At 40.7% G+C, this 15707-nt stretch overlaps 1 protein-coding gene across 1 annotated transcript in view; it reads left to right on the top strand.

Annotated features, from left to right (window-relative positions):
- The window catches only part of RAB8B (RAB8B, member RAS oncogene family), a 66125-nt gene that overhangs the window by 45344 nt on the left and 5074 nt on the right, over positions 1-15707 (top strand). Inside the window, exons 2-7 of the mRNA XM_047766078.1 lie at positions 1061-1121; positions 4502-4562; positions 10184-10261; positions 11219-11308; positions 12444-12509; positions 15635-15685. Of these exons, the coding sequence (XP_047622034.1) occupies positions 1061-1121; positions 4502-4562; positions 10184-10261; positions 11219-11308; positions 12444-12509; positions 15635-15685 (407 nt within the window). The remainder of the gene's footprint in view (positions 1-1060; positions 1122-4501; positions 4563-10183; positions 10262-11218; positions 11309-12443; positions 12510-15634; positions 15686-15707) is intronic.

The following is a 15707-nucleotide window of genomic DNA, read 5'->3' as shown; positions in this document are numbered from 1 at the left end:
CACTTGAAGGAGTTTTGTAGAGACTGGGATAGAATAGAAAAGTCTAAAACAAAGCCGAGTAGCCAGATGATGAGAATTTAGCAAACTGCAACCAAGTCGTGTTCACTAACTCGTCCCTTCGGAAAGAGTCGCAGCCTGTTCCTAGTGAACGATAGAGCATGCTGATGTTTGTCAGGGTTCTTGTGGTTCTTTGTAGTTAAATTTGCTGAGTAAGTTTTGAGCTACCATAGTAAGAGAAAAGAGGTGAAAGAGGGGTGGTACTTTGGAGCATTGGAGCCACAAATGGCTCTCACGTACGAGCTGTCAATGTTGGTTTCAGGTTCGAATCACCTGGGATGCATTTAAAATTACTCGTGCACAGATCCCACCCTTGGCTAATTAAGTCAGAATCTCAGAAATTGGGGAAGCAAGCAGGCCTAGTCACAATTGTTTTTATTTACTTTTTTAAAGTTCTCCAGGTAATTCTAAAGGACAGCCAGGGATAAAAATTATTTTAGTTATTTTAGCTCTAGCCAGTAAAATGCAGGGGATATTTGTTAAAGTGTATGTAAAATACTTGCTAACTATATAAAATGAATTTACCGGCTTCCCTGCATTTTGTTTGTTTGTTTTTTTCTTCCTTAGCCAGTTGCAGAGTCTAAAGAAACAAATGGAAGGAGGTAGAGGAAGACAGAGGTCTTCAAGGACTTCTTTAGGGAAAGACAGGGCACGAGGGGTGGGTAGGAAGCTTTGTTTATATGTATTTCCGGAAGTAGAAAATATGGCATGTTCTCATTCTGTCTAAATTATGTAACTTTGAGGGATGGGATCCATTTGTGTCAAAATAATGAGGCGTAAAATACGTTGCATTTAACATGTGTGGGAATTCTTTGCAGAGTAATTAGCATTCCTTTCTTCAGCCTGTATTCAGAGGAAACATACCGTTCACACCCTCTCTGTGTTCACATTTTCCAGTGCGTTGGAGAGCTTTTTTTCAATAGAAATCTTTGTCCTTTTCCTAATAAGACTTGGATTCTATTTGAAGAAATTTAGCATGTCTTTTTTTTTTTTTTTCTGGCAGGAATTGATTTTAAAATCAGAACGATAGAACTGGATGGAAAGAAAATTAAGCTTCAGATATGGTGAGTAAAAAAAAAAAAACATATGCACACCATGTTTCTGCCTTAGTTGGTAATTGGAAGTGAGAATTACAGGGTGAATTGTGTTGAGTTAGATATATCCTGTGGTAGCTGGAACATCTTTTTTTTGTCAGAACCAAGAGGAGAACATTGTAAACCAACTATAATTAAAAAAAAATCTTAAAAAAAAAGAACCAAGGGGAAATAGGAAAGATATCTCCACCAAGAGTGGGATGGGAAGGATAATATCGCTCACTAACTCTTACAGCCAGAAGAGAGGTCTGGGAACTCATTCTTCCAAAATGCTAATTTTATAGGGGAGGAAACTCAACTCTAAACCATGTCAGTCACTTTTTCATTGTAGTTACTGCAGCCGTGAAATCACACAAGGCAAAGTGTAGGCAAGTGGGAACCCCCAAATGAAGTGTACATCTAGATGCTAGCCTCTAAATGAGGACTTGGGGCCACTGGCTTCCCTTCTTAGGGCCTCCTTGTCCTCATTTGTGAATTGGTCAGTCAGACTGAGGACATCTGGGTTCCCTTCCAGCTCCACTGTTTTATCACTTGACTATTTCTTTTCTTTAAATAAAAAATGAGGATGTTCCCTTGTGGTGCAACAGGTTAAGGATCCAGCATTGCCATGGCTGTGGCACAAGTCACAACTGTAGTGTGGGTTCGATCCCTGGCCTGGGAATTTCCACATGCTGCAGTTGCAGCTAAAGGAGAGAGAGAGAGAAACACTGCACTGGAGAATAAGGGAGGAAAAAGACATGCCTCTCATCTCTCATGTTATAATATGCAAGGCAAAGATCTTATGATCACCCAACTCTGACTGGTTAATTCCTAAAAAATTTGTCAAACTGTAGTGAATAAATATGGTTCATTCCGATTGCCTAGTTCAGTATTTTTGGCTTGAACTCAAACTCTAGATTTTTTTTTTTAACCCCCTATAAGCTGATTTAATTTCTTTCGGTATAGGGCCATTTGGAGCCTTGAGGAAGGTTTTTTTTTTTTTTTTGGATGATGTTTATGGACCTAATGTTTGATGAGGACAGCAGGAAACAAAGGTTAGAAATTTTGAGCATCATAGACTAAGAAGGAAGCAGGACAAAAGAATAAAGTAATATATATGTATCAGCTTTTTCCTTAGGCTGCTTTTCTTTGAATTTCAGAACCAGATTAGAACTGGAACAGGATGTTGAAATCCACCAGCCCTTCTTTCAAAGAGGAGAAAATGAGGACTTAGATTGTTTGTTTGTTTATTTATTTTTTGCTTTTTAGGGTTGCACCCTCGGCATATGGAGGTTCCCAGGCTAGGGTCAAATTGGAGCTACAGCTGCTGGCCTACCCCACAGCCACAGCAACTCAGGATCCGAGCCACGTCTATGACCTGCACCACAGCTCACAGCAACGCCGGATCCTTAACCTACTGAGTGAAGCCAGGGTCGAACCCACAACCTCAAGGTTCCTAGTCAGATTCATTTCCGCTTCGTCACGACGGGAACGTCTCAATTTAAATATGTTTAATAAGATTTTTTTAAAGAAGGAAACACAGAGAATCTCTGACTCTGTGCTGTGTAGTTCTGATCATAATAAGGAGTGTTTGTAGGAGCCTGTGGGTGATTAGCTAATTAGAACTCTGTGGCACTATTTATCAATACTCTTGGCAGCAAAATAGTGTCCATTCAATCTTCATGACCTACATTTAGGATAGTAGGGTTTCTTATCCATCCTTGCTGCAGAACTGGTTCTAAATCAAGTAGCATGTTAGAATCAAAATACAGTTAGTCTGCAAGTTCCCTTCATGGCTCAGCGGTTAATGAACCTGACTAGGATCCATGAGGATGCCAGTTTGGTCCCTGGCCTGTGGGTTAAAGGATCCAGCGGTGCCGTGAGCTGTGGTGTAGGTCACAGACATGGCTTGGATCCTGTGTTGCTATGGCTGTGGCGTAGGCCGGCAGCTGTAGCTCCAATTCAGCCCCTAGCCTGGGAACTTCTGTATGCCATGGATGTGGACCTAAAATGCAATGCGTGTATATATGTATATATATATATATATATATATATATATATATATATATATATATATATATATATATATATATATACAGTTGGTCTACTCAAAGGTGCTTGGCTTCTGTTTTCCCCATGATTCGTTTGCTGAGTACCAAACAAGTGCCACTGTGTTTTATCCTGATGAGTGAGAGGATGGCAGGATAAGATGTGTGAGGCGTGACCCTGCACTAAACAGCCAAGACCTAGGATGCTTGAGTCTCATTCAAGGCTGTGAGCTGTTTAGTGGCAGAGCTGGAACCACAGCCCACCTGAGCCTGTTTCCTCTTTGCGGAACAAAGATGATGGTGATACCACCACATTGGGCTGTGGTGGGCATCATGTGAGCAGTGTGTGCAAGTATTTTGTAAGATATCCGTAAATGTTAAGGTATTTATAAATGTTTTTAATTTACTACATTTCCCTTGGGCCTTCATCTCATTTGAGTTTAGTATGAATTAGATTTTTAGTATAGTTCCCCAAATGCTTATTTTTTTAAAAGCAATCAAATTGTACAATTTAGTTTTGTCTTAATAGCACAGGGAATGAAATTAGTTCTGACAGGAAGTGGCAAATTTAGGAATATTGATTTTCTCAGATTCCAAGGAAATTTGACTTCCTTTATTAGCGATGGCTTCAGTAAATGTAATTGGAACCATTTGCATTTTTAAGAATGTATTTTAATGGTACACCATCAGCCAAAAAGCAGGAATATGTAGGAATTTATGTAATTTTGAGGTGGTTATATTTTGAAGTCTTTGGAAACATCTCAGCAATTATGTGTTGGACTCCTGGGTCTCATTTAATCACAGGCTCTATACCCGAAAAAGTTCTTGAGTAGATCCATTTTAGCGTGCTCTGCTGAGCAGAATTCACACAGTAGTAAGTCCAGCCCAGTTGCTTGCTTTGTACAGAAATCAGACTTTCAGTCAAGAGAGCAAAATGCCTTAATCATCAGGCATTTATAAAAAAGGATTAGAACTGCCTCTAGGAGTCCAAGAATTTAGAACTATTCTCTATTCTTTCCCTCACGTGGTTGAGTAATAAAACGTGCCAGTTCCTAGCAGGGCCATGCATTTTCCCACTGCTGCTTTTACCGTCAAGGTCTAAGTTTTTCATCCAAGTCATTGTGAGCTCCTGACAGGCGCCCGTGGCCATCGCCGCCTCCAGCTCCCAGCCGCACAACAGGCTCCCTTTGTGTCTCGTTCCCTTCTCCCTGAAATTGCTGCGTTTGTGAGCAGACCACAGTTATATCCCCTTCAACACAGTCTTTCCTCAGCCATGCTGGTGATGACTTTTCAAACCACTCTCTCCTTTGTTTCAAATTTTAGGGACACAGCGGGCCAGGAAAGATTTCGAACCATCACTACAGCCTACTATAGAGGAGCCATGGTGAGTGCGTTTTAGGGTTTTTGTGGAAGGAGAACATGAATATTCATTTGTCAGGTTTGTAAGATTCAAGCTAGAGTCTAGTGCATTGGAGGAGATAGATTTTTTTGATGTGAAAGCAAGACATTTAAAGGGTTTTTTATGTTTTGTGTTGAGTTGCAGTATACTCTGCCTTTGGTTTTCACCATGTTAATCACATAATTAGCGTAAAACTCTGCCACACATTCTAAGTGATTGTATATTTTTGTGCTTTTTCCTTTTACTAATACCTTTGCCAGATCTTAGCAAACCGGAAACTCTATGACTGAATGTTCCTTTCTTGTGCCCTCTCACCCTTAAGCCCTGCCACCATCATCTCTTATCTCTCACCAGGTCCACAACACCCACTCCTATTAGAATCTCCTCCCCCAGATTCTGCCAGCTGGCCAGGAAGTACCAAATGATCTGTGACTCTTTGAAGTTTAGAATCTGGCAGATCTTGACTACCAAGTGCTTCTTTGCTATATCCTAGCTTTGTCCTTACTATCATAACCTCATCACTTGGCTATTTTCCTTTTGAGGATAGTTCATCTATACAGTCCATTTATATTGCTCATTGGCTCAGGGCAGATTCTGTGTGCTGTTGAGAATGGTGGTGAATAAGACAGCTTAAAATCTGAGCTTGGACTTCCCGTCGTGGCTCAGCAGGTTAACGAACCCAATAGTATCCATGAGGACGTGGGTTCTATCCCTGGCCTTGCTCAGTGGGTTAAGAATCCGGCATTGCAGTGACTTGCCTCGGATCTGGCCTTGCTGTGGGCGAGATGTAGGCCCAGCAGCTGCAGCTCTAATTCAACCCCTAGCCTCAGAACTTCCATTTGCCACAGGTGTGGCCCTAAAACAGACAAAAAAAAAAAAAAAAAAAGCTGAGCTATACTGAACCACGCCTAGAACGTCAGGCCCAGAATGGTGCTTTCTCTGTAGCTTTTAGGCCTAAGCTTAACTTGGAGCTTTGAATGATCATGAAGCCCAATATGCTCAGAGTCTTGGAAGGTTGAACGGTTGAGATCACATAGCCCAGCCTAGTAGACTGTGGGGTATTGGCTGCCATCATACCCAGCTTATTGCATTAAAGAGTGTTGTGCTCCTGAGACTGGTGTAGGGGTGACACCTGTAGGGGCGAGAGCTGTCCCTTTACCTTCAGGAAGATGTAACCTGAATCCACAGATCCCTTATGATCTTGCTGTGTTCCCTTCCTCCTCCACTGACACTCACCCTCCAGAATTTGAGTGCCAGTAACTCATCCCCACACAGAGGAGGGAGATTCCTTTGGAGGACTCCCTTTTTTTCTGGAGAGGGTGGCTACGCCCCACTGCATATGGAAGTTCCCAGGCCAGGGATAGAACTCTAGCCCAGAAGCATCCCAAGCCATAGCAGTGAACTCCTGGGGATTCCTTTTTAAAGCTCTACCACCTTGACACTGTATACCACTAAGCACTTTATACATATGTGTTCTCTACCCTATAATGCTTTTAAGATTATGAGAGGTCATCATTTTAAGAAGGACAGTTGACAGCTACTCTCTATTTTGTTCAGATTAGAATCAAAGGGAAGGGACTTAATCTTGTGTGCTGGGAAGAAGTTTGTTGGTTGTTTATGTCTCCCAGAAAGGATTTTAGGGGTAAATAAGGACATCTTAGCAGACAAGGATGATTTAGAATAGTTGATAGGTAATTTTGATTAGAGGCATCTTATAAACATAAGCCTTTCTGTTGACCAGTTTTTTATTTTCTAGGAGTGATGTCTTGATACCACCTCAAGCTTGTTTTTCAGTAGAGAATGGGCAAGAACACTTAGAATATGGAGCAGTTGTTTCCCTTGAATGTGTAGCTCTAGTTGTGGTATGAGGAAAGGTCATTGAAATGTGTTCTTTAATTTAGATTTGAGGATTTTCTGTCTTTCATTTCTCTACTGCCTAGCCTTTTTCCCATTACTGCAGATCATTAGAAATTGTTGCTCTCATAAGACAGAATATCTATCTCGTAAGATAGAATATTGAAGGTAGGGATTTTTATCTCTTTTGTTCTGCTTTGATGCCAGTGCCTTACATATAGTAGATGCTCAATAAATACTTGCTGAGGGGGGAATCAGTGGAAAATTTCAGACCTAGAAATAGTCTTAGATACATCTTCAGACATTCCTGCTCCACTCGAGTCGTGGATCCTGCATGTCATCTGTTCCAGTGGGATGTAGGGCCATCATATTCTCGTCCAGTTGTGTTCTCACTTCAGCAAGTGGAGGTTCTGGCAGGTTTAGTTCGGTTAGTTCAGGCATGCAGCATTTTGGTAAGCATGGTACTGAGCCTGCCACCATGGCAGATTCTTTTGGTGTATTTCAAATTATTCAGCAACATTCACAGGCATAGCAGTAATGCTGATGGACGGTCTGACTTTGGAGGGGGAAAGGGGACCATATCATTGTGTCATCAACATTTCTCAGTACTGTTTTGTGAACTCTAAGGAGCCTGTTGTTGTTAAAGGTGTGTATTCTTGGTTATACAAAGGTTTTTTTTGATTAAAGTTTTTAACTGGTGTACCTGAATTCGTATTTCCACCTGATTGATGATATGAATTAGCTTACAAACATAAGAAATAATTGAAGGGTTCCTGCTATTGAAACCAAATATATGAAATAATAATATCTGTCAGTGATTGAGTCCAAGCTGGGGCCTGGGTTCTGGGTGAAGTACTTTACAAATAACATCTCAGTAGGTCCTCAGAAATCCAGAGTGAAAGATGTGCTGTTCTCATTTTCCAAGTGAGAAAAATCAGACCAACGGGGATAAGATAGTGTCTCCAGGATCCCCCATTGCTTGGTGGAGCTTGATGCCTCTGACACCAGAATCTGTACCCTTAACCACAACACTGTTCACACTTCTCTGCTGACTGCCCAGAGTGCCACTTGACAGACAGAAAGCAGTGAAGATTGAGGTTGTCTTCGTAGCCAAAAGAGTAGTTTTTTGGTTAATTTCTTTTTTTTTAATTTGTCTTTTGTCTTTTTAGGACCACACCCGTGGCATATGGAGGTTCCCAGGCTAGGGGTCCAACTAGAGTTACAGCTGCTGGCCTACGCCAGAGCCACAGCAAGGCAGAATCTGAGCCGCGTCTGCGACCTACACCACAACTCATGGCAACTCTGGATCCTCAACCCACTGAGCATGGCCAGGGATCGAACTTGTATCCTCATGGATACTAGTCGGGTTCATTACTGCTGAGCCACAACAGGAACTACTGCAGCTGAACACTTTGAATCAGGAATTATTCAGACTGCATTTTGAGGAGTTTTTTTGTTTTGTTTTGTTTTGTCTTTTGGCCACCCTGTGGCACATGGAGTTCCTGGGCCATGGATCAGATCTCAGCTGCAATTTCAACCTGTGCTGCAGCTGTGGCAATGCTGGATCCTTTACCCCACTGTGCTGGGCTGGAGATCAAACTGGCATCTTGGTGCTGCAGAGACGCCGCCAATCCCATTGTGCCGCAGCGGGACCTGTGATTTTTTTTTTTAAATTGTGGTAAAATATATGTAATATAAAATTTACCATGTAAATTTACAGTTCTCCACTTTGATTCCTTTTTTAATTACCTTGGTAATTATAAAATCTTCTTTACAGTGTAGCCAAAATTAAACATTTGCATTTGAGGCTAGAAGAAGGGAGGATAGAGAAGAATATTTTTTGTCATTTACATGATATAATACATATTTTTCTGTTTGTCAAAAGGTTACATGTAGTATAGAAAGCTTTGAAAATCACAAGAAATCATCCAGAATCCCACCACCATGAGAGAGAGCTTCTGTTAACATTTTGCTTTTTCCTGGATTCTTTTATCTATATGTACTTATGTGTTTTATATTTATTTATATTTATGCTTTATATTTATTTGCAAAGTTGGAAGCCAGACCTTGAAGGACTTTACCTACCATTGAAGGGATTTTAATTTAATTTTGAGTACAGTGGAGGAATACTAAAGGCTTTTAAGTAGTGAAATGATAACTCTGGTGCCTTTATGGAGAGGATTAGAGGAGGTTAAGAATGAAAGCTGGGAGACTTGAGTAATTCAGGTAAAGGCCCCTTGATGAGAATGTGAATAAGGCCTTGCATGTGGGGTGGAGGGTGGGTATCAGGTTGTGGAGATAGTTGTTGAGTCTGTAGGAGTCAGTGACTGACTGGTGGTGGAGATGGCCCCCAGGGATCTGCTTGGGCTGGTTGGCAGAGCTGTATTCAAAGCGAGAGTACAGGGCTGAAAGGGAGATCTGAAGGGGACAAAGACAATCTCCTGTTACACTTAGTGGTTTTTGGTGACCACAGGGGCCATCTGGGAGCCAATGTCCAGTCAGGGGTCTCCAGGGCACACCTGACCCTGCCCCCCCTTATCTCTTTGGCCTCATCTTGTGCCTTTTCCTGGGGGATCTGGGCAGTCTTACCAAGCTGATGTTCTTTTACTTAATATAGTGGCTTCCAGGCCTTCCTAGGGAGCAAGATATTTAGCACATTTCTGCTATGTCCTAGGCACTGAGGGCCTCCCCTTTTCACCCTAGCCTCCACCCCTTGGCCCAGCTCAAGTCCACCCAGTGCTCAGGCCTTAGCTTTTTTTCTTTTCTTTTCTTTTTTCTTTCTTTCTTTCTTTTTTTTTTTTTTTTTTGGCCACCCCACAGCATATGGAGTTCCTAGGCTGGGGATCAGATCTGAGCTGCAGTTGCAACCTACATTGCAGTTGTGGAAGTGCCAGATCTTTTAACCCACTATGCCTGGCCCGAGATGGAACCTGCATGCTGGTGCTGCAGCGATGCTACCAATCCTGTTGTGCCACAGCGGGAACTCCAGGCCTTGGCTTTAATGACTTTTTTGGTGGGGGGAAACCTTCTCCGACCATCCCACAGCCCCTTAACCAGATTAGATTAGCATTTTTACTCAGAGCCCCTCTAGCTTCTTCATAGCAGTTGTCAACATTATAATTAATTGTATAATCATTGGTTCATTGTTTTCTTTGCTAGCCAGCCATGAGAAGAAAAATCTTCCATTGTCTCATCATGTAAATAAGCACTTGGTTAACATTTTCACTATTAACCTTTAATGAATTAGTGATTGTGGTAAAGGTGATACACCCTTCCACCTGACCTCATATGATAAGAACTGAAGCTGGAAGGAGGTTTAAGTTAAAAGAGAGAACATTGAGAGTCAGAGGCAATCACTTCTGTTGTGCACTTGCTTATTCTAAGCAGAAATCATCTTGCTTCTTACCGTTATACAAAGATTATAATCTTACTGCCTTAAAATTATTTCTCTTTATATGGACTGATCAACATGTTACTGTCTAAGTAAAACACAGGCACCTAAAATATAATGCTTTTGTTATACAGATTTAATGAAAGGCATCATCACATTTTAAAAGATCTGATGTCTGATATTTTTAAATGGTTTATCTTCTAAATGTTTATTTTTGTTTCTTTGCCCTTTAAAATTTTATCATAAATTCCTTTCATAAAGACAGAAAAGGACAAAGCATAGGTTTTAGGAGGAGTACGTTGACATTATATCCTTTACCTTTAAATATGGAGAGTACTAAATCTTTCTTTTTCTCTTGTAGGGAATCATGCTGGTCTATGACATCACAAATGAAAAGTCCTTTGACAATATTAAGAATTGGATAAGAAACATTGAGGAGGTAAATGTGGAGAGACGGTGAATACCGGAGAAGAGCCCTGCTGGGTGCTTTGTAAGGGGCTCCTTCTGTCTCCCTAGTGTGCATTTGAGCTGCTAGGACAGAGAACTTGGACACGTCAGGCCCTCCTGCTCTCAGGGGCGCCGTGGCAGGTGACATCTCTGGTACATTTCAGAAAGAAATCTGACTCCAAGGGAGTACTATGGTGGCCTGACAGGTTAAAGACCCAGTGTTATCACCTCAGTGGCTTGGGTCACTGCTGTGGTACAGATTCAGTCCCTTGCCAGGGAACTTCCACATGCCATGGATGTGGCCAAAGAGAAAAAAAAAAAAAGAAGAAATCTGACTCTGAAATAATTTCATACACATGTATATATTAACCTACATGCATTTACTGTTTAAGTAGTTCAGATTCCAAAATACCTTCTCCATTGGCTCCCTCAGTATGGAGATTTTTCCTTCTTTTACCCAAGCTAACTTTTAGAAGCTTTGTTAGATAACCTTATTTTATTACTTTTTGTTCATGTATCAAAAAAGACATGAGGATGAATGCAGGCCTTTGGGGAAAAAGTTTGCATGGACCCTCATGATGTAGGTTTGCCCTCCTCTCATCTTTAAATTTTTTCTCTGAATCAGGCCTGTATTTAGTGAAAGCTTATTTATCCTTCTTTCTTTTTTTTTTTTCTTGGCTGCCCTGCAGCATATGGAATCCCTGAGCTAGGGATCAGATCTAAGCTGCAGCTGTGGCAATGCAAGATCCTTAACCCACCACGCAGCCAGGGATTGAACCTACATCCCAGAGCTTCCAAGATGCCACCTATCCCATTGTACCACAGTGGGAACTCTGGTTGTTTGTCTTCATATTAAATTTGCAGATATGTTTCTGACAGGTTAAGATTTGCCTGTTGAATAACTGTTTTGCTCAGACTGTATTTATAACATACTATTTTCTCCCTGCAGCATGCCTCTTCAGATGTTGAAAGAATGATCCTGGGTAACAAATGTGATATGAATGACAAGAGACAAGTGTCAAAAGAAAGAGGGGAGAAGGTAAATTTGAACTGAATGCATAAAGATTAGAATCTACTTAAGCATGCATTTTCTTACTTTTATTTAATTATTAAGATTTTAAACTACCTATATTTTAATCTATTAAAAACAACAAAGAGATATAATCCTTACATGAATAGTATGAATTAGTACCAAGCTCCAACTCCATATTATTGTGAAGTCATGACTTATTAGGAAAGAATTTGCTGTTTTCTCAGAGATACAAATTGGTCCTTTTTCAGATTCCTGCCGCTTTGAGTTCAGGCTATTTTTTCCATATCTGTGTGAAATTGACCAGTTTTGAGGTTAAAGGGATTCATTTTCTTTGAAAAAAAAAATAGGATAGGTGAAGTTTCAACAGTAATCATTTTCCTGTTCAGTATTTTTTTTTCTAAGAATATTTTACTACACATCAGCTTTATGTCATTATGGATAAACTCTTTGTAAACTCATCAAGCTGTGGATGTCTTTTAAAGGTCATTTATAAGCATTTCTCTATGTTATGTCCTGCAAAACAAAAGAGTATTATATATACACATTCATTTCTATGACATTTTCCAAATTGACAGGGATTTCAGTTGGGTTTTTTTTGTCTTTTTTTTTTTCTGTTTTTTAGGGCCGCATTGGAGGCATATGGAGGTTCCCAGGCTAGGGGTCTAATTGGAGCTATAGCCGCTGGCCTACACCACAGCCACAGCCACATGGGATCTGAGCCGCATCTGCAACCTTCACCACAGCTCACGGCAACGCCGGATCCTTAACCCACTGGGCAAGGACAGGGATCGAACCTGCAACCTCAGGGTTCCTAATCGGATTCATTTCCACCGTGCCACAACAGGAACTCCTCATAGATTTTCTAGTAAGCATATTAGAGAACTAAAAGTATAATAGAAAAAAAGGAAGTACTTATTGTATTTTGAACAGAGGTAGTGCCATTTTACTTAATGATAAAGTTAGATATCTAAATTTAAAATACTGTAGAAGAAAGGGAAGAAACTTGAGAACCACAGGAGGTCTGAAACAAGTACTTTCCCTTTGGGACTTTGAAAAACGTAAAAAAAAAAATAAAAATTAAAAATGCTCTCTATGTTCCAGAAACCTGCACTGCATTTAAATGTTTTTGTTTGTCTTTCAGTTAGCAATTGACTATGGGATTAAATTCTTGGAGACAAGTGCAAAATCCAGTATGAATGTAGAAGAGGTAAGAAAGAAATGTTTGACTGGTAACGTAGCTAATATTAGGTCTCAGGTTCCAGTGTTCATGCTTCGCCCCAAGCCTCGTTATTTTCTGACCGAGTGAAAGCTTTGTGGGAACTCCACTTCCATTTCGTGAACTTTTGTGCTTCTGACCTTTATGTGGACCCTGCTTGTTAGATTTCCAGCACCCACCCTCCACATGGAATGTATTAAATTGCTCGATTCAGATTCACTGAACAGAAGATGGAAGTTCAGTGGAAGTTCAGTTTCACCCTTTGGGAAGCTGGAAATCCTGCTCTAGCCATGCAAGCACATTTATCCTCTGCTCATTTATCATCCTTCATGTCATCCTGTAGTAGCCTGTAGCACGGATTCTTGATCACTTTCATGTGTGCACTCTCTAGAGCAAATTAAACTGTTAGCTTATTGAGCAGATTCCCTTCCTGTAGATGTTTGAAGTCAATTAAGGGTGATACATTTTAACACAATGGCATTAAGTAAAATAAGCAAATATGTTCATCAGAGTGGTTTTTGGTTTTTTTGTTGTTGGTTTTTTGGTTTTGTTTTTTTGGCCGCACCTGCAGCATGTGGAAGTTCCCAGGCCAGGGAGCAAACCTGCGCTGCAGCAGTGACCCACCCAAGCTGCTGCAGAGACAATGCAGGATCTTTAACCCGCTGTGCCACACAAGAACTCCTTTCAGAGAGTGGTTTTAATAAATTTTCAGTAAGTGAACTGTTAAAACCAAATTATCTGGAGTTCCTGCTGTGGCTCAATGGGATCAGCAGCATCTCTGCAGTGCTGGGATGCAGGTTAGACCCAGCCCAGCACAGTGGGTTAAGGATCTGGCTCAGATCTGATCCCTGGCCTGGGAACTCCATATGCCATGAGGTGGCCAAAAACAAACAAACAAACAAAAAAAAAACGCCAAATTATCTAAAGTCTTCTGAGAACAGATTTTCTCTTCTTTTTTTTTTTTTTTTTTTTTTTTTAGGGCCACACCCACAGCATATGGAAGTTCCTGGGCTAGGGGTCGAATCAGAGCTGTACCTGAGGCTTACACCACAGCCATGGCAATGTCAGATCCAAACCTCATCTGTGACCTACACTGCAGATTGTGGCAACGTAGTATCCTTAACCTACGGAGCAAGGCCAGGGATTGAACCCACATCCTCATGGATACTAGTCGGATTGTTAACCCACTGAACCATGATGGAAACCCTAAGAATAAATTTTCTTTACCACGGCAGAGTTGTTGACAATCTTTTCTTTTTTAAAAACACTTTTTAAACTGACCATAAAACTAATACATGTACTATGTGTTAATATGTATATTTACTTAACAGTAATATCATTGGTTTCCTAAACACTTAATCCTCAGGCTACTCACTCTTCACCATGACATCATGGCTAAAAATTGAGACTTAAATGACTTTATGGACTAGTGGATACTGATCAGAACTTTTTCTTTGTTTTAAATAACAAACACTCTTTTTTTCAGGTTGGCTAATGGGTGTTAGGAAACAGGAAGCCTCTACTGATTTATTTACTCAAGCATAGAAATGCACAAAACTGTTTCCTTCTGCTTGCCACCAAAGAATTTTCTTTAATCAGAAAGAGGGGCGCCTCTTCAGTCAGCTTTAATGATGGAGACAGGAGAAAAGCCTACTCACTGGGATGGCCCACATAGGTTTGTGCCCACTGAGTGAACTCCATACCCTGGCTTAGTGAAACAGGCTTCGGTGTTTTTTATGTCCTATGTCCTGATCATACCTGCAGCTTAGAGAGAGCATTGAGCTATGGAAATATAGAGCTGGGAATTGCTTATTCTGGCCAGGTATTTTCCAGAAGTTAGCACTTTCCCCAGAGCTTTAACTTAACTTTGTAAAAATGGGTATGGGCTTACTTAGAAACTCAGCCTTACAGGTAACCAGTGTGACGGTGAGACACTGACACTGAGTTATCAGATTGCTTCTATTTGACTGGATTGGGAATAATCCTTTTCGCTGAACATTTTTAGGGGCTTCGGGAATGATTGGGAGCAATGAGACTGACCTAACAGAGGGTTTAGCATGGAGACAAGTGATGAAGCTTTAGGAGTCCTGGCTCTATACAAACAAGGTGGGGGTGATAGGTTTTTAAAATGTTTGGTTTGGGGGTTTCATAGTGACCTAGCAGTTAAAGATTCAACACTGTCAGGGAGTTCCCATTGTGGCTCAGCGGAAACAAATCTGACTAGTATCCTCACTCAGGGGGTTAAGGATCCGCCGTGGTGTAGATTGCAGATGCAACTTGGATCTGGCGTTGCTGTGGCTGTGATGTAGGCCAGCAGCTACAGCCGAGATTCAACCCCTAGCCTGGGAACCCCCCATGTGCCTCCAGTGCGGCCCTAAAAAGACAACAACAAAAAGATTCATCATTGTCACTTCTGTGGCGCGGGTTCAGTCCTTGACCTGGGAACTTCCACATGCCAAGAGTGCAGCTAAAAAAATAAAAATAAAATAAAATAAAATGTTTGGTTTGGGTTTGGGTCAGGAGAAACTAGGTATAAAATGCAACTGAGTTTTGTCCTGCTGCCGTGTGTTCTGATTTCCATAGTGGGGAACTTAGCTGAACTGTGGGAACTGTTGGGATTTTGGAATGTTAAGACATGGAAGATTATATATTTGCAGGTAGTAAGAGTGAAAACAATTTGAACAAGAGGAGGTTGGGAATAAAAGTGGAGATTTTTGCCCAAACAGATTTTAGATCCCTAGGGTAATATTCATCATCTTCTAGACCAGGGATTGTGCCCCACTCAGGACAAACAGATACCTTAGAGCCTCTACCTCTCAGGTGCTCTGGGAGTACCAAGGAAGGTACCCATAACTCACCAAGTGCCGTGTTAGGATATTACATGCAGAAAATATTGCATGAATGGCTGAATGACAGTTTGATGACCTTGGAAAATGTTTATGATGTAATCGAAAAAATTAAAAATATTCTTTGTTTACTGGGATTGCAATTATGTTCTTTTCTCAATTAAAAACCTTAAAGTAATATATTTTACAGTGAAGTAATGAAAAATTCTACATTTCTGTTTTTAATTATTTTATAAATATATAATAATGAAATTTTTTGTTTACTTTTAGGCATTTTTTATACTCGCACGAGATATAATGACAAAACTCAACAGAAAAATGGTTTGTATGACATAAATTTTCA

This window comes from Phacochoerus africanus, chromosome 2 (genome assembly GCF_016906955.1).
Source record: "Phacochoerus africanus isolate WHEZ1 chromosome 2, ROS_Pafr_v1, whole genome shotgun sequence".
Classification (NCBI taxonomy): Eukaryota; Metazoa; Chordata; class Mammalia; order Artiodactyla; family Suidae; genus Phacochoerus; species Phacochoerus africanus.
Note: the sequence above shows the minus strand (reverse complement) of the source record. Positions and strands in the feature narration are given on the sequence as shown.